At 46.6% G+C, this 22,533-nt stretch overlaps 1 protein-coding gene across 2 annotated transcripts in view; it reads right to left on the reverse strand.

Moving 5' to 3' along the window:
• Positions 1-2,004: 2,004 nt before the first annotated feature.
• Positions 2,005-22,533, reverse strand: part of LOC127671124 (tetratricopeptide repeat protein 41) — a 62,457-nt gene continuing 41,928 nt past the window's right edge. Inside the window, exons 11-16 of one of the 2 annotated variants that reach the window (XM_052165804.1) lie at positions 19,428-19,599; positions 18,579-18,726; positions 17,010-17,162; positions 13,455-13,588; positions 2,787-2,916; positions 2,005-2,694 (exon numbers count right to left, since the gene is read on the reverse strand). In XM_052165804.1, the coding sequence (XP_052021764.1) occupies positions 2,028-2,694; positions 2,787-2,916; positions 13,455-13,588; positions 17,010-17,162; positions 18,579-18,726; positions 19,428-19,599 (1,404 nt within the window). In that variant the 3' untranslated portion in view covers positions 2,005-2,027. Of the gene's footprint in view, positions 2,695-2,786; positions 2,917-13,454; positions 13,589-17,009; positions 17,163-18,578; positions 18,727-19,427; positions 19,600-22,533 lie in introns of those variants that run through there. The other variant, XM_052165805.1, reaches the window with a different exon arrangement.

Genomic DNA, 22,533 nt, shown 5'->3' on the forward strand with positions numbered 1-22,533 from the left:
ACCCATCAGGCGAGGCGTGGGGGTGGCGCTGAGGCCACACGGACTAGGATGATTCATCTCTGACCCTATCGCTGCCCGCAAGACTCTGCTCTACCTTTCTCTTGCCTTCTGTGGCGACCCCCAATTCTGATTGAGCCGATGAGTATACTCATTATGCATCTCTGGTCCCAGTCTCTGGAATGCGACCCACTCCGTGTCAATGGCTTCTGCAGGTATCTCCGGGATCTCAGGTGCCTAAGACTGTCCTGAGGCCCACCTTGGGCCTATTCAAGAGTTGCCCTTTAAAAAGTTGCTGGGCCGAGATTCCACTCGAGGTTTAGAGACTTCTGCAAGATTCTGTCCCTGAAGACTCCGATAAATGTAAATTTCCTTTACAGTGCACTGCCTCTGGAAAGCCGGGTTCCCACGGCCAGAGAGGTCCCCTGGACAGGATTATCAGCCTCCTGCCCACGCTCACAGCACGCTTGGTACCTGCTCCACTCACCAGCTTAACTGCACTTGTTCCAGGCCTTGGAGTTCCACTAATAGCCAAGAAACAGTAGCTGCCCTACCAGGCGCCATTTTTTTATGCACTGAGTCAGACTTGACTTCTCCGGACTTTCTGTCACCCACCTGAGACCTGCCTGGCCAGCACTGGGCCCCAAGGAATTCCCAAAGTACCCCATGGTGACCACTGAGTAGGGAGTATAGGCTGGAATGGTGAAACAGACAGGGCACAGTGAGAGACAGCCCCAAACATCAGAGACTCTTAAGTTGTGGGCTGGAGGTGTCAGATGTTTTCATGGAGGAAGATGACACCGGCAGCTAGTTCCTGGCTGATAATGAAAGCCATTAACAGAAAGCTGGCTGTGCATTTTATCTCAGGCGCTTTTCCCAACTGTCTGGAAAGTGCCACGCCTCTCCTTTGTACATAATGAAACTGAGGCACAACAGAGGTAAGATGGCTACCCTAAAGTCAGAGCTGAGTCCCCTCTTCTGTTGGGTGGTAGGGATGAGGGTAGCGAGAAAGTAACCCTTAACTGTTGCAGGTTAATGTTTTAGGAATCACTGATAAAATGGAGGATAATAAAATATGCAAATAGATATGGTATCCAAGCCATGGGCTCTGATAATTAAATCTTCCTTTGTGGCTTAAGAGTATGCCACATTCTATCTTTTCTTATTTATACTAATAAAAAGGGTTGGTGATATCAAAAAAAGACAAATAAAAAGTTTTGGTGATAACAATCATCCATTTTTCTTAGGTGAATTTTTAATTCAAAATAGACTACAGAAATGTTTTTAAAAATTGCAATTGGTAAGAGTGCTTCTATACATTTTCATAGAATATAGGACTCTGTGGAATCAAGATTGTTGTCCTTACCATAGAACTGTGGGTCACTGTAAAACACGCTCTTTTTAACTAAAAGATTTTTAACTAAAATCAGATACATTTTAAGGGACTAAGAGAACCGAATCCCCAGACCTGGACAGTGACCACTCCTACACAGTTAAGAGAAAATATCTGATAAAAGACTCCAAAATAGGTGCTAGGGAGATGGCTTAGTCTGTTAAAAACTTGCACGCACAAACCAGTACTGCTATAAAAAATGACAGCCAGTTCCTATGACCTTAGCACATAGAACAGAGAGACAGGAAGGTCCCTGGAGCTGACTAGCCAGGCTGGTAGAATCCGAAAACTCCAGGTTCAGTGAGACCTTGTCTCACAAAACAAGGGGAAGCCAGGCGGTGGTGGCGCACGCCTGTAATCCCAGCACTCTGGGAGGCAGAGGCAGGCAGATTTCTGAGTTCGAGGCCAGCCTGGTCTACAGAGTGAGTTCCAGGACAGCCAGGGCTATACAGAGAAACTCTGTCTCAAAAAATAAAAACCAAAATCCAAAAAAAAGGGGGGGGGGGGAGCGTGAGGAGAACACTGATGTCGACCTCTGACCTACACATAAACACGTGTGTGCACACATGTACCACACACATACACCTTTCAAGAGAAGTGAGAAAAACTCAAAGTACAAAACAGCCCAAAATTATTTTTATTCCTTATCAGGGTCATCTGAGGTCTTCAGCAATTTTGATTCGATCTGAGATCTCCTTGGGAAGCCGGGCTTCTGAGGGGTGAAGCAGTACTGAGGAGTGTGGAAGAGCCACTTTTCCGACACGAGTTCCGATATGGACTTCCAGGGATTATCTGCACTAAGAGGCGGCCGCAGGGGTTGACGGTAAATCGAAGTGATTAAGCCCTTTCCGCCCCCCAAGTCAGCAGAAGAAACCCTCTGCCTCGAGAGCCTCACCAAGCCGTTCTTGTCGATGAGAGAGAACGTCTTAAAGGGATAGCCTGCCTTTTTCCTTGGAGGTTGCTTTCTTGGACTGTTCCGTATTTGTGAATTCGGAGCCTTCTGTTGGAACTTTTCCTCAGCGGACAGGCACAGAATCGGAGCCAAGGTCTTCTTTCCTCTGCTGGGAGCATATTTTGCTTTATCTGAACTCAGAGAAGACTCTGTGCTTTTAGCTCTCTGAAACCTACGTATATTCATACACATGGCAGTGTTCACCGTGTCAGCACTCTGAGCACTGTGGAAGTGTAGTTTCGGCAAGTTCTCCCATAAGGAGAAGCCGTACCGAGACCCTTCAGGGTACAGCTGGTTCATGCCTTGAGGCCAAGACCTCCTGCCCCGGGACCTCCGGATTTCCCTGAGAAGGCTGCAAAAGATCAAAACGCGTCAAGTTGGCTGCATAATAACACAGATACTCAGAAAGTCTACTTCTTTTTGAGACACGCAAAAGAAACTCACTGTAGAATTCCCTCAATGGAAGCGTGAGAAGGCCCCAGGTGAGCTGCCCTTAAATCAAGTGACCTATACAAATAGCTGACGGCCTCCATCGTGGCGTGGTGGCAGAAGTCACCTGACAACAGCTGGCCAGCTGGAGAGATGGGAAAAGAGAACGTTAGGATGTTTTTTAATTACTGACTTTATACATTTAAAAAGATTTATGAGGCCAGCATTAGAGCACCATCTGTCCTAATACTCTGCCAAAGGCATTTCACCTTCATCTGGAGTGAAGAAATGAAGTGAAGTGTGTTTCTTCAAGAAGAAACGGTGGTGGTGCACGCCTTTAATCCCAGCACTTAGGAGGTAGAGGCAGGCGGATTTCTGAGTTCGAGGCCAGCCTGGTCTACAGAATGAGTTCCAGGACAGCCAGGGCTACACAGGGCTACACAGAGAAACCCTGTCTCGGAAAAAAATACAAAACAAAAAAGAGAGAGAGAGAGAGAGAAAGAGAGAACAGCTCAGTCGTAGGTGCCTGGCCAGCCTGTGTCAGCAACAATAACAACAACAACAACAACACACACACACATACAGAGTAGGATATTCTGGGATCAAAACCCAAGAAACTATAACTGATATTACTACTACACTACAGGAATAGAGTATGTGGGGTATTATTGATTATTGGCCATTCGACCAATAATCATCTTACATCCTAGTTCAGTTTCCTAACTTGATTATTGTATCGTGTTACACTGTCTTAGTACCTCGAAGACATGCTTGGAAGTAGACCTAGACACAACTGTCCTACCTGCAATCAACTTTCAATGATTCAGAAAAAAGTCTGTGCGTGGGTGTGTGTGTATGTGTGTAAAGAATACAAATGCAGTGAAGTGTTACAATCTGGTGAACACTACAGTGGTTGATTATACCATTCTCAAAACTTTATAGGTTTAAAATTTTTCCCAAACCAAAAGAAGGAAAAGAACGTTTGTGGTCAGGTACCATTGTCAATATTAATTCTCTGAAGTATGTTAAAGGTTAAAACAGGTTCTTTTAAAATCTGGTTTAACATGGTGGTTCATTATCCATTTTGGCTATTTTCATAACTGCTGATTTTTTACTTTTTCTTTTTCTTTTTTACTTTCATTTTCTTTATTTATTTTTTTATTTTTTTAGTTCTATTTTTTTAGTTTTTTTCTCTGTGTAGCCCTGGCTGTCCTGGAACTAACTCTATAGACCAGGCTAGTGTCAAACTCACAGGGATCCACCTGCCTCTGCCTCCTGATTGCTGGGATTAAAGACGTGCACCAACACCACCTAGCTAGAACTGCTGACTTAAAGGGCTTATTGTCTTGGTTCCAAATGCACTGCAGAATTGGTGCCAGCAGGACACTGACCCAGACCTGGCCTAGAAAGACCGCTGAGGATGCAAGGGCTACATGTGTGGCCATGTGACCAGGTGCCTGCTCTAATAACAAGCCGCGACTGTAGTTACCATCTGTCTGCTAACCCAGTAAGAGCGACGCCATCGCCATGTCTTTTCCATTTGGTTTTTTTCACAGTACACATATACGTGGGTTTCCATTGCCTTTGAAGAATGCTCAGTGACGTGCACTCAGCACATCTCTCAGACATGGTCTAGTTCACAGCAAACCCACCCAGCCTACCCGACAGCAGACTGGGTCCCTCACTGGACTGTAATGAGCATCACTGAGTCCATCTTCCATGCTTTCTTCCTGCAGTGCTAGCGCATGAGCCACACTGCCTGCTGTCTTTTCTAGAAATCTAAAGGGTGAGATTTCACCTCACACCAGTTAGAATGGCTAAGATTAAAAACTCAGGTGACAGTAGGTGTTGGTGAGGATGTGGAGAAAGAGGAACACTCCTCCACTGCTGGTGGGAATGCAAGTTGTTACAACTACTCTGGAAATCAGTCTGGATGTTCCTCAGAAAACTGGGCATAACACTTCTGGAGAACCCTGCTATACCACTCCTGGGCATATACCCAGAGGATTCCCCAGCATGCAATAAGGACACATGCTCCACTATGTTCATAGCAGTCCTATTTATAATAGCTGGAAAGAACCCAGATGTCCCTCAGTGGAGGAATGGATGCAGAAAATGTGGTACGATTTACACAATGGAATACACTACTCAGCAATTAAAAACAATGAACTCATGAAATTCTTAGGCAAATGGTTGGATCTGGAAAATATTATCCTAAGTGAGGTAACCCAGTCACAAAAGAACACACATGGAATACAGTCACTGATAAGTGGATGTCAACTCAGAAACTCTGAATACCCAAGACACAATTCATATATCAAATGACTCCCAAGAATAAGGAAGGAGAGGTCCGGGATCCTGAAAAGGCTTGATCCAGCATTGTAGGGGAGCACCAGGACAGAGAAGTAGGAGGGGGTTGATAGGAGAATGGGCAGAGGAAAGAGGGCTTAGGGAACTTATGGGGAGGGGAGAACTGGGAAAGGGAAAATCATTTGGAACGTAAACATAGAATATAGAAAATTTAAAAAAAAAAAAAGAAAAAGAAGAAGAAGAAGTCTAAAGGGGAGATTGGGGAGGTTGCCTGCTTAGCCATCTGTCCTTGGGTTGGCATTCTTCCATGATTCCCTGTGATGTTCCCAGCTGCCCTAGCATGACCATCTGAGTTCCTCGGTTGTGATGGCTGAGTTCCAGGGGCTTTAACTGCCCTTAAAAGGAAATGTGGAGAAATCATCATATAGCTGGTAAGGAGAGATTCTCTGCCCCCATCTCCAGATCCTGCAGAGTGACTGCTGTTCTCCTGGAAGCTCTTTGAGAGGCGCTACCGAGCTAAATTTTTACTGGAGCAGCTTCCACTGAGGCATAAGGCCCGTCCCCTGTGGCCCTGTGGCCCTGGAGCCCATCTGTAGCTATAACTTTGACCTTGGTGTGTTCTTTCACACAACCTTATCCTTCCTTCTGTCAGCAGGTCAGCTTTCAGGATCAGGCGGCTTTGCCTTGGCCTGGCTGCAGGCCTCACCCTGGAGCTGGTACCAGCTGCCTTAGTCTAGTCAGTTCTCCTGACCCAGGGGAAGACAACCAGCCAGTGAATGTGAATTACTGAGCAATTTCTGCGCCTTCTCCCATGGTCAGCTTGTGTTCTTGATGGAGAGGGAGCCAAACACTTAGTTGTGTGTTTCAATTGGTTGTTTTATCTCATTAAGTCACTGTAATAATCCAATGGGTAGATAGCATTATCCCTGTCTGGGAAGAGAGACAACTGAGGTAGTGATGCCCACAGCTCACAGAACAGTGCGGCTGGGGTTCTTGGTCCCCACGATTCCAGATGTAACTCTAACCAGCAAGAAAGAGAACAAAATTCTCCACATTAGGCTTACTCCTAGGGGAGTCAAAATCATCATCATCCAGCTGGAGAGGTGGCTAAAGACCACGCCACCAAGCTTGCTGACTTGAGTCGGACCCCCAGGACCAACATGGTGGAGGGAGAGAACTGACTCCTGCAAGCTGACCTCTGACCCCCACACATTCACACACCCACACACACAAACATGTAATAAATATATAGATAAAAAATTTAAAAGTAGTATTACTAGGGAGGAACCTGTGTGTGGTACATCTATAAGGAGACCCTCACCAGGGTCCTTCACCTCCTCTCCACAACCTGCTGTCTGTCACCGGGACACACTACATGCCTGCAGCTAACAGCTCTCCTCCACAGGCACACCTCTGTTCCCAGTCAGCCAGGTACTAGCATGATCCAGAGTCAGCCAGGTTCGTTACTCTAATTAAGCAACTTGATTAAGTACAAAATAACAGAGAAGTCTTGGAACTGAAAGGATGGTATAAACCCCATTTGTCTCCATTTAAGGACCAGGCCTGATTTTGAAAAGGCAGCCACAGGTGCCAGCTCTAGGAACAGATAGACCAGAAACTAGGCCATAAACCAGCTCCAGGAACAGACCATAGCATCTAAAACCCCCTCCCAAAGGACAGCCTGGAGATAACCACAAAACTGGGGAAATGTCTAATCCCAGGATGGGGTATATGGGCAGCCCTATCTCATCCTGTAGTTAAACGTTCATGACAGAGAAATGCAGACCTCTGACCTCCTGGCACAAGCCCCTCAGAAGCCGACCCCTGTGACCTCCCCAGCACCCACTAATGAAATTTTAGATTGCCTAACCCACTCTTTAAATATAGAGGAACTAACATATTAGCCAATCAAAGTTATACTAATGCCACAATTTTGGCCCCTACCAATCACATTAGAGATTACCTAATCCTTCTAGAGAGTTCCCCTGGTTCCCTATAAGAAGGCCTGCGTGCCTTTGTCTGGGGTCGCCATTTTGGAGAATGGTTGACCCCATATGCTTGTTGTTTCTGCAGAATAAATGTTCTCTGCCTCTGCATACTATCTGGGTCCGAGATCTTCCTTCAGCGATTTTTGAACACTTACAAAATGAAGAAGAGTTGTTATCTGTGAAAACTAGACCAAGAGCTTTAGAAAGATCCAGCCCCATAAGATGCTGAAACTGTTCGGTGTTTCTAGGTATGAGCAGGCAAGACAACTATAAAAGACATCAAGGGGCAGTCTCAGGGGACCTGGCACAGAAACTAAACCACAGTTGCCCTCACTCTTCAGAAGCCCACGCTAGAATGTGTGTTTCAGGAAAGATGCCATTCACTTCCAATCCAAGGCTCCACTCTTAGAAGGGGAAAGAGACCTGATGCAGCTTCTAAAGATTTGGGGAATGTTTGGTTTCGGACTCAGGGACAAGGAACTAAGACTTCAACTGGGCCTGTACTCTCCTACCCCAAGATGGTTCCACAACCCGGACAGCAGTAAAAGCACCAGCTCTTCCTGGACTTGGCTGGCTTCCAGCTTTTTGCCCATACTCTAAAACTGCACCCCTGTGTCAGCAGAAAGGATGACTACAGCGCCCCTCGTTCATTTATAATCAACAAAAGGCTGGGATGTTTGGTTTCTGACCCTGGGACAAAGCATTGAGGTGCATATATTTACATATCAAAGCAGACCTGGCTTCTAAGTTCTCCCAGCATCCCTCAGTCTCTGCCTGGCATACTCTGCCCCCCCCCACCCTGAACTTCCCAGCACCCCCCCCCCAGGCGCCTCCCTATGTAACCCTATATATAATTTTGGTCTTTCTCTCTCTGTGCACACTCTTTCTCTTTCTCCCCTCCCCCACCTCCCCACAGTAACCTCCCTGGACTAGGTCCTTGGGACCAGTGAACTCGCCTGACCTCGAGCAGCTTCCCAATAAAGCTGCCTTTGATATCATCTAATCTGTCTTAAAATCGGCTCATTTCACTGGAGGCTGGAAATAACCTGTCAGGGAAGAGAGGGCATTTATACCTAAGTCAAAAACGAAAAATAAGGGTTGTCTGGGTCACTCACTAACTCTTGGATCAAAGGATCAACTTCTGTCAGCAGAAGGTTCTGGCTGAGGTGAGAATTTTGAAATTAAATAGGGAGGAGACTGCCTCTCCCTGCTGAGCGTCACCCGCTGGTACCATTAATGTCTTCCTTCTGAACTTGATGGAAAAGGTTGGCATGTCCTTTTAAAGAGAAACCCAGGAGAGGGAGGTAGCCTTTGTTCATCTGTCATTTTTCATCCAAAATAAACTGCTCAGGACGGAGTGCTCAGTGTGCAGAGTGGTTAAAGAAAGCCTCATTTCCATTCTTTTCTCCCATGACAATGGCTTCCCAGTTGCTAATTTCCAGCAGTTATTGGGAGGAGCGATGAGACTGCTGTGGCCAAGGCGGGCTTGGAACACAGATCACAGCATAGCTGCCATTCCTACCTACGGCAAAACCTCTGGGACCTATGGCTAAGGTTTGCACTCGAAACTGAAGTGATAGAGGACCACTGAACAAAAGAGACTCAACTGGCAATCAGTGCCTCCCAGACGTGATCCGCCACCTTCCTACAGAAGGTCATTTCAACACGTGGACTCTGCTATTAGAGCCTCATGCATAAAATGTTGTGATTAGAACTTAAATCTATCTTAATTATCAACGCCCCCTCTCTTCTCATACCCCGTAGAAGACTAAGCTACATTCAATTTGTTGACCTATTCAAACAATAACAAAGGAGGAAGAAGTCAAAACTCTTAAACTAGCTACCTTAAATACTCTGGGGGCTGGAGAGATGGCTCAGTGGTTAAGAGCACCAATTGTTCTTCCAAGGGTCCTGAGTTCAAATCCCAACAACCACATAGTGGCTCACAACCATCCTTAATGAGATCTGATGCCCTCTTCTGATGTGTCTGAAAACAGCTACAGTGTACTTACACATAATAAATAAATAAATCTTAAAAAAAAAAAGAAGTGTCTTTAAAAAAAAAAAAAAAAAAAAAAAAGAACACTGTCCTTCCAGAAGCCCTGAGTTCAATCCCCAGCAACCACGTGTCGGCTCACAACCATAATGGGAACTGATGCCCTCTTCTGCTGTGTCTGAAGACAGTGACAGTGTATTCACATACATAAAACAATAAACAAATTTTTTTAAAAATTGCTTTCAATGGGGAAAAGAATTATTTGAGTTTTATCAGTCCCATTAGTTTGGAATAGCACCATCATTTCAGTGGAATAACCCAGAGCACACTGTGTAAAATACCCACCAACACCCTATAAACCATGATCCCCCGTGCAGCTAACATGCTGACAGAAAGAACAAATACTAAGTCCGCTGCCCCTGGGAATTCTCAATCTGTCTGAGAAGTCAAAAAATGGCACACAAGCCAGACAGTGGTGGTGCCCGCCTTTAATCCCAGCACTTGGGAGGCAGAGGCAGGTGGATTTCTGAGTTCAAGGCCAGCCTGGTCTACAGAGTGAGTTCCAGGACAGCCAGAGCTACACAGAGAAACCCTGTCTCAAAAAGCCAAATAAATAAATAAATAAAAATAAAAACCGCACACAACAGAAACGAGTGTGAAGGGAAAGTGTCCTTGAACTCTGTGGTAGCTCTGCCCCAAAGTGTAACTTAGGAGTATTACATTGGAGATCTCGGTGAAGGACATGCCACGGGGACGACTCTTCCTAACACTTACTGCCCTGGCTTTCAGTTGCACTGAAGGTTAACATCACAACTCCTTTCCTTGGCTTCGGAGGAATGAGGAATGTGACCATCAACTCTCTCATACCCTCCTCGTGCCCCTCCCCCACTGCTCCTGCACACCAGCCACAGAGGCCTTCTCGTTTCAGGTTCCTGCCAGCCTCAGATACTCTGTAGCTACTGCCTACAGGGCCCTTCCCACTCCTGGACCTTCCTTACTGGGCAACTTCACATTGCACAACTCCAGTCCCAGCAACAGCACTCCCTCAGGAGTGCCACCTGTCTGCCCCAGCCACCGGAGAAGGAGGAGGAGGCCTGGTCTCCTGGAGCACTGGGATTTTCCCAGGCTGCACTTAGGGTGTTCGATATTACCGCAGCCTCGTGTCAACTGCAGTTTCCAGGTAGCACTGTGCCATTTTAGTTAAACAACAGGTGCTTAGTTCTTCCATAAATAAGGTGCGCTCAGCTGAAGCCTCAGCTGGGCTCTAGCTTGCTCGGTGCTATCTTCCTAGCAACAAAAACAGAGATTGAGATGTAGGTACTGTCAATATTTGTGGAACGAACTATTAGTAATAACTGGACAACTGAAAGAACTGTCTGATAAGAATATAAGAATAAATATTCAAATCCCCTTAGTAGCCATACTTGCTTTTTCTTTTTGATTTTTTTAGACAGGGCCTCACATAATCCTGCTGACCTCAGACTCTCTAAGGAACGGAGAATGACCTTGGACCACAGGTGTATACTGAGCTTATGCAGGGTTGGAACTGAACCCAGAGCTTCTAACCCGCTACATCCCCCATCCCCACACTTGCTTTTCTAAAGAGAAAAGGTAAATCACAATCAGCTAAGGTATTTTTCTTCCCTTGTGTATGAGCTTGCTTGATAAATGAAATTGTGAGTGGTAAAGAGAAATCAAAATCCTATTAGAAAAAGGTGCAGATTAGAGAGGTGGCTCAGTGGTTAAGAGCACTGGCTGCTCTTCCAGAGGACCCAGGTTCAATTCCCCACGTGGCAGCTCACAATATCTGTAATTCACACATTCACATAGACACGCATGCAGACAAGACACCAATGCACATGAAATATAAATAAGCAAATTATTGGGAAAAGGAATAAAAGGTACAAACAATAATGATGATGATAAAAATAACAAACAAGTAAATACTTAGTTTTAGGTATTAAGAGATATGTTAAGCACCAAGGAAGGCTTTGTAAGAGAATATAAAATGGGTAGAAAGGTTTAAAAAAGAAAGGGCCAGGGTAAAGTCACATAATAATGACAAGGATTCTACCCTGGGACATTTTGGACAACCCTATAAAAACATCCAATCATATTGCTCTTTTAGGTTGTTAGTTAGATGCTGATGTCTGGTGGTGACATCAACAGCTGACATCTGACTTTTACTCAGGTGAGGTCCTCATTGTCTCCTCCGCTGGACACACAGCTGGTGCTGGGCAGAGACAGCAGTGGAGGCCAGGCCCTGCCAGTAGGGTAGTTGCGTGAATGGGCGTCTCATCCAGAGTCTTCTGTTGTTTGTTCCTTATGCATAAGTCTGGAAACAAACCCTCCTGACCTGAGACAAAGCTTGGTAGGTTTAAAAACAGGATTTATCGGCCTGTTCTCCTACCAAGAGGGCCTCCTACTAATGGACTGGCTATGTAAGGTCAAGATCAGATCAGAACAAGTCTACACAACAGCTGTGGCCACTCAGCTATCATCCTTTCTTCTAACTGGACAAACCCTAAAGTAGGGGAGAGGAAGACCCTTCAGAGACTTGAAAAGCTCCCAGCCCTGAAAGAGAGACTGAGCTATGGCTCCCTCATCATCATGGCCCCTATCCGACACCCATGTGCTGGGGGGAGTAGGTGTGTGTGTATGTGGAGGGTGTGCTGTGTGTCTCTGTGTGCCGACTACAGATGTATGTAAATATATTCCCTCACCCCCACCTTTCTTCAGTTGCTGGAAAAAAAGAAAAAGAAACTGGATCACACCACACTGAAAATAGACTGCAAATCTGAGCCATTTTGTATAGACTTATTTCAGGAGTCATAAAAAACCCTGCATGTGACACCATTACAGATGCCTACCTACTTTCTGAAGTAAATGGATGTCTTCTGCTTCCTTCCACAGTCAGCTAGAGACCCAGACTGTCAAAGAATGGGGCCTTGAGGAGAAATCAGACTAGACACTACCAAGTCCTTTTCCAAGTAATTTTTCCATTTTTTTACATCTGCATTTTCTAGTTTTAGGTAAAACACTTCACCAACCTCAGCCTATCAGCTTTATGGGGGTGGGGTACTATTTGTTCATGTGCACGCACACACACATACACACACACACACACAAGTCCACCCACTGAACCTATCTTTTGATGCCCATATAGGTACTTTTGGCTTTTTTTTTTCTCTTCAGCAAGCCACCAAGCTGCTGCAATCATTTTTGCTGCCTTTTAAAAATAAAGAATGAAAAGCACCAGGAAAATAATCCTTTCCATTGTGGAGTTAGAGAGGGGAGGTGGGTTCTCATGCAGGGAAGGCAAGTACTCCTCCACTATTGGACTGCACAGCCCTAGGCCCAGGGTTTACCTGCCTGCCTGCTGCCTGTCTGCCTGCCTGCCTGCCTGCCTGCCTGCTGCCTGCCTGCTGCCTGCTGCCTGCTGCCTGTCTGCCTGCCCACCTGCCCATCTGCCTTTGAGACCAGCTTTTACTGCATACCTCTCAGTCCTCCAGTCCCATCCTGAAAATGCTGGGAGAACAGGAGCACACCCCATCCATCCCTGGCCAGGAAAGCCTGGAAGGGAAGCAGACTCCAGCAATCACTTCCACTTCCTCCCATGGGGAGATAGAGACCTAGACTGTCACAGAACGGACCTTGTGGAGAAATCAGACTAGACAATACCAAGTCCTCTCCCAGTAAGACGGGACCAGTAAGATGGCTGGGGAGTTGGGGGAGGGGGGTAGTGATGTGAATGACGATGCCTCCCATGGGCTCGTATATTTGAATGCTTGGTCCTCAGTTCTTACAACTGTCTGGCAGCATTAGGAGGTGTGGCCTTGTTAGAAGAGGTGTGTCACTGGGGATGGGATAGACGTTTGGAAAGCCCACACCAGGCCCAGTCTCTCTCTCTCTCTCTCTCTCTCTCTCCCCCACCCCATCTCTCTCTCTCCCTCCCTCTCAGCTATAATCCCAACACCATGTTTACCTGTTGGCCCCTGTGCTTCCCACCATGAAGATCATAGACTTGCCCTGGGAAACGGGGAGCAGGCCTCTAATCAAGGCTTTCTTTTATAAGCTGCCTTGACTCTTTGCAGCAAAACAAAAGTAGCTAAGACAGTGGGCAAAGGCACCAGCTGCCAGGTCTGCCAACCTGAATTCAGTCCTCTGAACCCACATAGTGGAAGGGAATATGTCTTTTAACCGCTACATACAGACAGTGGCACACACACACACACACATACACACTAAATGTAATTTTAAAATTTGTTTTTAAAAAGGCAAGTATGTAGAAAAGGAGTCGTTTCAATGAATCTGTCCTTAAAATAAGCAAAGCACACACAGGATCCCCCGAGGGCTGCTGCCTTTCTGTGAGCAGACTGGGGCCGTTACCTAGTTTACACAAGGTGTCGCTGAGGCTTATGTTCAGGTGCTTCCTGACAAGCCTGCAGGTGGCCACAGTATCTGCCTTCTCCTTGATTTTTATTACTTGTTTATAATATTCAATGGCTTGTTTCCTTTGAGATCTAGAAAACAGAAATTCAATTCAAGTATTGCATCGGAGAAATATGATGTACATTCATTCAACAAACAGTTTCCAAGTGCTAGTCTTAGTTAACATGGGGAGCAAAAAGTAAGAGTGGCCCTCTGGCTCCCTCAGTCAGTCAAGTGGTGGAAGATGAAGCAAGGCACACTTATATAACACTGACTGTGGCCCTTTTTTAAAAAAGACAGTCTTAGGATAGCATCTGTATTGGCTGGTTTTATGTGTCAATGTGACACAGGCTGGAGTTATCACAGAGAAAGGAGCTTTAGCTGGGGAAGTGCCTCCATGAGATCCCCATGAGGGCATTTTCTCAATTAGTGATCAAGGGAGAAGGCCCCTTGTGGGTGGTGCCATCCTGGGCTGGTGCTCTTGGGTTCTATAAGAGAATAGGCTGAGCAAGCCAGGGGAAGCAAGCCAGTAAGGAACATTCCTCTGTGGCCTCTGCATCAGCTCCTGCTTCCTGACTAGTCCTGACTTCCTTTGGTGATGAACAGCAGTGTGGAAGTGTAAGCTGAATAAACCCTTTCCTCCCCTTCTTGGTCATGATGTTTGTGCAGGAATAGAAACCCTGACAGCATCAAAACTCCATCTACAGTCAAGGATGACCTTGAACATCTGCCTCCTGTCCTAGGTTCTGGGATTGTAGGCATGTTCCATTCCACACAATTTCTTGCTGAGGATTGAACCAAGTCCTTAGTGCATGTTAGGCAGGCATTCTACCAAGTTACCTTCATCCTCAATCCCTGATGTTGGTGCTGTTCCTGGTGGTGGTCATGGTATTATTGCTATTATTAATTAGTATTATTGCAGTGTTGGATATCAAAGCTCTGGTACTTTGAATGAGAATGGTCCCCAGAGGTTCATAAGTTTGAATACTTAGTTCCCAGTGGGGTGGAACTGTTTGAGAAGGATGAGGAGGTGTGGCCTTGCTGGAGGAGGTGTGGCCTTGCTGGAGAAGGTGTGGCTTTGAGGTTTCTAAAGACTGGAACCATTCTTCTACTTTCAGGTCAGCTGTGAGCTGTCAACTGTTCCTGCTGCCATGCCTTTGCTCCACCCTCTGAAACCCCCAGCCTAGCTAAAAGCTTTCTTCTATGCATTGCCTTGGTTGCGTGTTTTGTCACAACCTCAGGAGCTGTGCTCATCCTCTCAACCCCGGAATGAGCCACACCCCTAGCCCAGGGCTCTGGACTGAAACTTTGATAAACCTTCAGGAAGGTGGTAGGATCGCCCAGAGTTTGCTGCAGAAGGCAGCTGTAAAGTGGGAGATTGGGATAGCAGTTAGACCAGAGGACTGGTTCTGCACTCAAGGCTCCCTGGTCCTGTGAGGAAGATGTCCTTACTGCCCACCTCACCAAACAGCCCAAGATGGTGAACACCTGTCCCATGTCACAGCTATCCAGTAACAGAAACGAGATCTCGAAGCCAGCAGAAACACAAGCCCAGCCACCAACTTACCCAGTTCCTCCCTTATTTGGACTAGTCTTCATCTTTGAAATATCAGCTATAAAGGGCATGGACTGCTTTATACTCAAATACAATAGATAGAATACAGTTAGGCCTCCATGAAAGCCAAGGCAAATGCCTATTAGCATATCAAAGTGGACGCTGGCTGCCAGGTTCTCTAAGCACCCTGAGGTCTCTCCTTCCAGGGACCTGGCTCCTCTGCACTCCTCACCCTCCCCCGCCCCACCCCGCCCCACCCTACGCCTCTCCAGCCCCAGAGCTCGGCTTCCCTTCCCCCAGCTTCTCTGTCTGATAGACAGAACTCCAGCCATCTTGGCTACATGCTTTCTCCGCTTCTTTCTTGTGCCTCTACTTTTGGTTCCTGATCCCTTCCTCTTCCTCTCTCAACCACGCCCCACCCTCCTCACCCCACTCCACCCCCACCCCCACTCCCACTCCCTGTCTTTCTCCTCTCCTGGCCTGGACTTGCTCCAGACTCCTCCAGCTGCCTCTGGATGTGCTCTCCCTCCTATCTACAATAAAAACCTTCTCCACCAGAGTAATCCTGTCCTCACTTATTCAGTGACCTATAGGCATTCATCTACTGACGAGAGAGGAGGGGAAATGGTTACAGTGTAGGCATACTGGTTTTGTGCACCATGTGAAGATTATCCTTGTGTTACTCAGATGCTGATTTCTCTGCCCCATGTCTGACTGCAATCCAACATGGCATTGTGATGCTTATTCTAAGAATCTCCTGTCTCACATGTAAACACCGCTCCCCCATTTGTTCTCTTATTTATCATTAAAAACTGATCAGCCAATAACTGAGTAGAGGAGAGAATCAGGCTGGACTTCTGCCAGCTGGGGAACAGGGAGGGGGAGAAGCAGAGGCCACAGGAGAGGGTCCTGGAGACACCTTGGGAAGACACCTGAAGCGGAGAGCGCCAAACCAATACTTACTTTATGTAACACTGTAGCTGACACCAAACCAATACTAAAATGCAAGTATCTCAGGGATTTTGACTGGGAAGTAGCTAGATTAGTTTAGAGGATAAGGATAGATTAATAACTGCTCAGATATTGTGCTGTGACACATATCAAATAAATCTTATAGTCTCTGTCTCTTTTATTTGGAAGCTAGCCGGATAAACAAGCAACTGCTACTAATAAAACTGCCTTAACATTAGAGAATGTGAAGACTGGAATGGAAAAGGCCACCGGAGGGGAAAGGGAGGGGAGGGGAGGAGGAAAGGGAGGGGAGGGAGGGGAAGGGGAGGAGAGGGAAGGGAGGGGAGGGGATCTCTGAACCCTAGCCATGCTTCACAACTGAGCAGAGCAGCCCTGAGCACTGTCAACTGACCCTGCTGTGACAGGACACTGCTGGGGATGGGGAGGTGGGGGCAGCAAACCTGCAGTCAGCAAAAGCAGATCTAGACTGCTCACCTCAGGGCTCTGTGAGGATCTCTACAACCTGCCATCTTCTCCACCTAGCTGTGTAAGGAGCTGAGGACAGGGCCACATCTCAAAGGCTACTGGAGCTAGAGGACAGCAGGGGACCCTGGGATTCTGGCCTCGGTCACACAGTCATACAGAATAGCGGGATGGGGTCCCCCGGACAGCAGCCAGGCTGAGGCCTGTGCCTGCAAAGGAGCCTTAATGAAGCAAACCCACTCACAAGCCCTGTTAACACTTACAGTGAGAGCCCTGGACTCCTGTGTCCTTGCCTGCTGCAAAGCCTCCTCCACTGTGTAGGCCCAGGGTTTTCAGAATGCTTTATAGTAGATGCCCTGACAAACGCAGCAGGGTAGGGCCCTTGGGAAGGGCTCACCCCACTCAGTTTATGAGCAGGGCTAGAGACAACGAAGCCAGATGGTCTGATAGGTCAGCGCACACCCCAGACCGCATTAGAGAACTGGGAGAGAGGCGCGTTCTTGAAACAATCCGTAGAAACTTACTTTTCATTTTCTCCTAGTAGAAAAAATAGCAAATCTGCTAAGAATTCCATAATTTCTCCAACTTGTATGTTTTTATTGCCAAATAGCCGTCTTCTGATATTTAAACACTCTTGAAACTTGAGTTTTGCAAGGGCTGCATTTCCAGAAGCCAACCTAAGAAGGAAACACAGGCCTGTGGTTTACCAGGCATGGGGAATGCTTATAGAAAATGGTTCACACTCCTAGCAACAGCACTCAAAGTCCAGGGGCATTGAGAAGTGGATGTGTATGTGTCTGTGTGTCTGTGTCTCTGTGTGTATGTATGTCTATGTCTGTGTGAATGTGTGTGTCTCTATATTCATGAGCGTGTGTGACCTGCGTCTCTAGGAAGGAACAGTACCAGGGGTCCAGTAAAAGCCTTGTGCATGCTAGCACATACTTCTAGCACTGTGCTACAACCACCTGACCCCCAAAATACCTTTATAAAGAAACCAGAGTAGCCAGGCATCATGGAACATGCCGACAATCCCAGCATTTGGGAGGCTGAGGCAAGAGGATCATGAGTTCAAGACCACCTTAGGTGACAGTGAATTTCACAGCCTGGGCTACTTGGAAAGATTTTGACCAAAAAAAAAAAAAAGAGGAGGAGGAGGAGGAAGGAGGAAGAGGAGGAGGAGAAAGAAAGAAAGAAAGAAAGAAAGAAAGAAAGAGAGAGAGAGAGAGAGAGAGAGAGAGAGAGAGAGAGAGAGAAGAAAGAAAGAAAGAAAGAAAGAAAGAAAGAAAGAAAGAAAGAAAGAAAGAAAGAAAGAAAGAAAGAAAGAAAGAAAGAAAGGAAGGAAGGAAGGAAGGGAGGGAAGAAAGAAGGAAGGAAAGGAAGGAAGGAAGGAAGGAAGGAAGGAAGGAAGGAAGGAAGGAAGGAAGGAAGAGAGAGAGAGAGAGAGAGAGAGAGAGAGAAAGAAAGAAAGAAAGAAAGAAAGAAAGAAAGAAAGAAAGAAAGAAAGAAAGAAAGAAGCACTTCTCAACCTTTGCACTGTAGACATTCGGGCAGGATAATTCCTTGCTGTGGGCCTGCCCTATACATTATAGGTAGCATCCCTGGTCACCACCTCTGGACGCAAATAAAAGTCCTCCTGCCAGTCATGTTAACCAGGACCACGTCCAGATGGGAAGGGCCTCTGACCATCGTCAGCTGAGACATACTGTGCTGGAAAAGGAACACTCCCATGTTCAGCATTGAACCGATGAGTTGTGAGGCAGATGTGGTAGCAGGTACAGATCAAATAGGGATAGGAACAGAGGTGCGCGTTACCGAGACAGGGTCTCACGCTGGCCTAGACTGGCTTTGAATTTTTCTCCGAGGCTGAGGATGACCTTGACTTCTTCATCCTCCCTGTCTCTGCCTTCCAAGTACAGGGATTACAGGCATGAATCATTGTGCCCAACTTGTGCTTTGTGGGAACTGAACCTAGGACTTCATACATGCAAGGTAAACACCCTACCACTTGAGCTACATAACCAGCCCCCAAGCATATCGATAAAAAAAAAAAAAGAAGAAGAAGCTAATTCAGAAAGCAAGAGAACTCTGCTTACATGAGAACTCCTTCGGTATATCTCATGGTAGCCTGATCACGGGGATTATCGGTCACGTACTTGGAGATTTCGGTGGCGTATTCCAGAACGTGGTTCTCTTTTAAGAATTCCTCGGATGCCGATTTTGCCAGGTTATTCATCACCTTGACTATAGGGAATAAATGTCGGCAAAGAATAGAACACCTAAGGTTTTGATTATCCACTGAAGAGTTAACATCAACGTCAATACCATTTCTTCACCGTGCCAAGGACCAGGGTTTCTCTAGACAAATCAATCTCTGATCTACACTGAATAGGGTTTGTTTCCATACAAAGCGGATCTGTATGTGGCAGTCAAAGGACCAAGGGACTGAGACAACAGTGTGAACCTGAAGATTGGATGTGTTTAGTGGTAGAGGTGCACGTGAGTGGGTAGGAACAAAACACGTGTGGGGGGGGGGGGGGCACACCCACATGAGGAAGCCAGAAAATATTCATTTCATCATCAGTTTCATTCCTCAAATGCCTCCACCTTGGTTGGCTGGCTGGTTTGGGGAAGAGGGTCTTTCAGTGGCCTGAAATGAAACTGGCTAACGAGCTAAGTGGGGGGGGGGGGGTCAGTGGAGCCTCAAGGACTCACCTTCTTCAGCCCTGAGATTACAGGCACATGCCAGCCACAATGTTCCCCTTTTTAAAATGGGTTCTGCCTCTTTAGTTCCTAAGTGTGGGAACTAAAGACATGCACCACCACATCTGGCTGCAAAAAGTTTTCTTTCAAACTACCTAGCCAGTCCCTTTCCCAGAAAGGGGTCCCTTGGGATTGCTCTCTGACCACGAGGGGTGGAGAGGCCTCGGCAGGTGTCTGCCCACCTTTCTGCTTCATCAATTCCTGGCTGATTTTCAGGTCGCTGAGTGTAAACCGCAGCAAATTTGACCAAGCTTTCTGAAAATATGTGAGTCCTTTCTGAGTCATCCCGATCTCGAGATACAACTCTCCGATGGCGTTCTGGGCCTTCAGGAGCATCTCTGTCATGGACGGGTTCTGCACAGTAACGAGAAAGGCAGGCACCCCTGAAACAGCCTGTTGACAGCAACAGCTGTGGAAGCACAGAACGGCACATCTCAGAGAAATTTAAATATGTATCAGATAAATGGCTATGATGAGATCGTGACTAGGAGACACACCAAACTACAGGTCCATTATGGGCATTGTTTTTACAGGTTATTAGTTAATGGTAACAGCTCTTCATGTCTGACATGTTAGTAATGTAAACTGCTTACTTCCTATAAGGAAGAAGTTGTTATGGCCCATTTCAGGTCTGACATGGTTGTAGGCCGATAGACAGCCTTATCACTTGGCTAGCTGCTACACAGGGTGTTTGGGTAGTTCGGAGTTGTCCTCAAGGTGGGCTTTTAAGTACAAAAACTACATTTAGGGTTGACATACCTTAGTTAGCAAGAACAGTCAGCCCAAAACAGAGCTACAGAAGCCAAAAGGCCAGGTTAGGACATTTAGGGACTCTCCTAGAACTGTGGACTTCCGTGAATTGGGTCTTTATTCCCATTTTGCCAGGTGTTTCTACCTACGTTCTGGGTTCCAAGGAATAAATAGCACTTCCATCATGTCGCCAGCTGTGCTATGGTCTGGGGACCTGTGACACTTTCAGTGCACAGAAGACACCGGATAGATGGATACCAGATGGAGCTCAGTGGTAGAGCACAGGCATTCATGAGGTCCTAGATCCATCCCAAGTACTTGAGGGGGCGGGGGGTTTGAGCTGACTCTGTGGTAAAGACGCTTGCCTGAGTTCAGTCCCTGGAACCCATATAGCTGAAGGAAAGAACTGCTTCCTAGTGGTATGTAACATACATACATGTAATGAGAACATTACAATGCACTGGTTACTTAAGTCTTCTAAATGCCCAGTGCACACAATGAGAATTAATAGTGAGCTATCTTGCTGTTATCATCTCTCTTCAGAAAATCTAAAATGAATGTGCATGCGTATGTTTAGTAAATAGTGATGCAGCACACACCGGATGGCATGATCCATGTCACTGTCCATACACGTATGCTGGACCATAACAGTGTTAGCCTACAAAATGGTTGGCAGAACCTGGCTCCTTGAGGTAGGACTTTTTTTGTTGTTTTCTTTTGTCTTTTGCCTGTTTGCTCTTTGTTGTTGTTTGTTTGTTTGTTTGTTTTAATTTATAAGACAGAGTTTCTCTCCGTTGCCCTGACTGTCCTAGAACTCATGGTATAGATCAGGCCAACCTCAAATTCTCAGAAATCTGCCTGCCTCAGCACCACAAGTGCCGGGATTAAAGACCGTGCCCAGTCCATGATGAGAATTTTTTAAAAAGATGTATTTATTTATGTATATGGGTGTTTGGTTTGCAAGCACATTTAGACACCAGAGGAAGGGGCTGGATCCCATGAAACTACAGTTATAGACAGTAGTGACTCACGTGTGGGCCCTGGGAAATAAACTCTTAGCCACCAACCCATCACTTCAGCCCCATGCTGAAAATTTAAAGACTGAGTTTTTTTACTTTCTGGGACTTGCAGAAAATGCCCTTTTCTGTGTCCAACTAATCTTTGCCGCAGAGCTTCTAGACAGGTAGCTAGCAAACAGATCACAGCTCTTTGGGGATCCTGGCGTGTCAGCTGTGAAAGCAGCACCGAGTGACGTGGAATCCCATTCTTTCACACGTCCCTCAGGCGTAGATTCAAACCCGCCTCACTTGGCGAGCTCCCTAGCTCTAGTGTCTGTTCCTCACTCGTCCAGTCCTCCCTCCACTCTGCCTTGATTGATCTTGTCAGCGACGGGTCCCTACACCCATACCGCACCCATATCCCAAAGAGTTAGTTCCCTGTCCTGTTAGAGCCCTCCGCACAAGCAAACCCAGGAGTCTTGCCTTCACTACAGAAGAGAATTTCAGAACCAACTAGTCTGAAGTAGATCTGGAGTCTATGAAGAGATTCCAATATAGATTTCTAAGCACAATGGAGAAAAAGAGGCTCTCAGGAAAGGTCAGACATGTCCGAGCATGGGTGTTGGCATCTCAAAGGACAGTTGTATTTGGGTACTCTACAAAAGGCAGATAGGACTTGGGGACTTTCAAGTTATGTCTCTAAACGTTATGAAGACACTCGTGGTAGTGGTGGTGGTGGTGCTGCTGCTGCAGTTTTTTGTTCAAAGAGTACACGTTGTCCTTACAACGTGCCTGTAAGAATGTTGTTGAAACTGGTGGATAAGTGTAAGAACTTGAAGTTTCAGGATAGTCTGCGCCTACATAGGCACAAATGACTTTGGCAATCAGAGGGGTGTCATAACTCAAGGTGACATCATTCTATTCCCAAGCAATCCCTGAGGCCTAGGAGGAGGCCTAGGAGGAGGACTAGGAGGAGGACTAGGAGGAGAGCACCATTACTGCGGGCAGTGGTCCTTATCCTTTTATTTGAAGTCACCGGCTCTGCCAGCAGGAAAGGCAGGCCATTCCAGTGGCCAGGCACCTCCCTTCAAGACCACTTGCTCTTCTATTCTGTCTTTTTGTTCTGTCCCAAGTCCGCCCTCAAAGGTTGCCTCAAGTATTTGCTGGGATTAACCTAGGAGTGTGAGAACCCCCAGATCAACAAGAGGAAGGTGAGGGACTTGGTGGCCGGGAGCTGCAGACATTAATGGGCTCAGATATTGGCCTCTTGTTATCTCATTACAGGAGCCTTCCTGACCTCCGCTCTCAGGGACACTTCTCAGTCTAAAATAGCTGTTCTGTCTCCAGCTGTCACAGCCACAACCAAGCTGGAAGAAAGGCACCCATGTGGACAGAGGACGGATGTCCCCTCAGAGTCCCTGCTGAAACCCTTCTCATATGACAGCATTAAGCAGGAAGCCTGGGAGGTTGGGAATGTGAGAAAAAAAGAAAGAAAGGAAAGAAAGAAAGAAAGGAAAGAAAGAAAGAAAGAAAGAAAGAA

The sequence above is a fragment of the Apodemus sylvaticus genome, chromosome 20 (genome assembly GCF_947179515.1).
Source record: "Apodemus sylvaticus chromosome 20, mApoSyl1.1, whole genome shotgun sequence".
Classification (NCBI taxonomy): Eukaryota; Metazoa; Chordata; class Mammalia; order Rodentia; family Muridae; genus Apodemus; species Apodemus sylvaticus.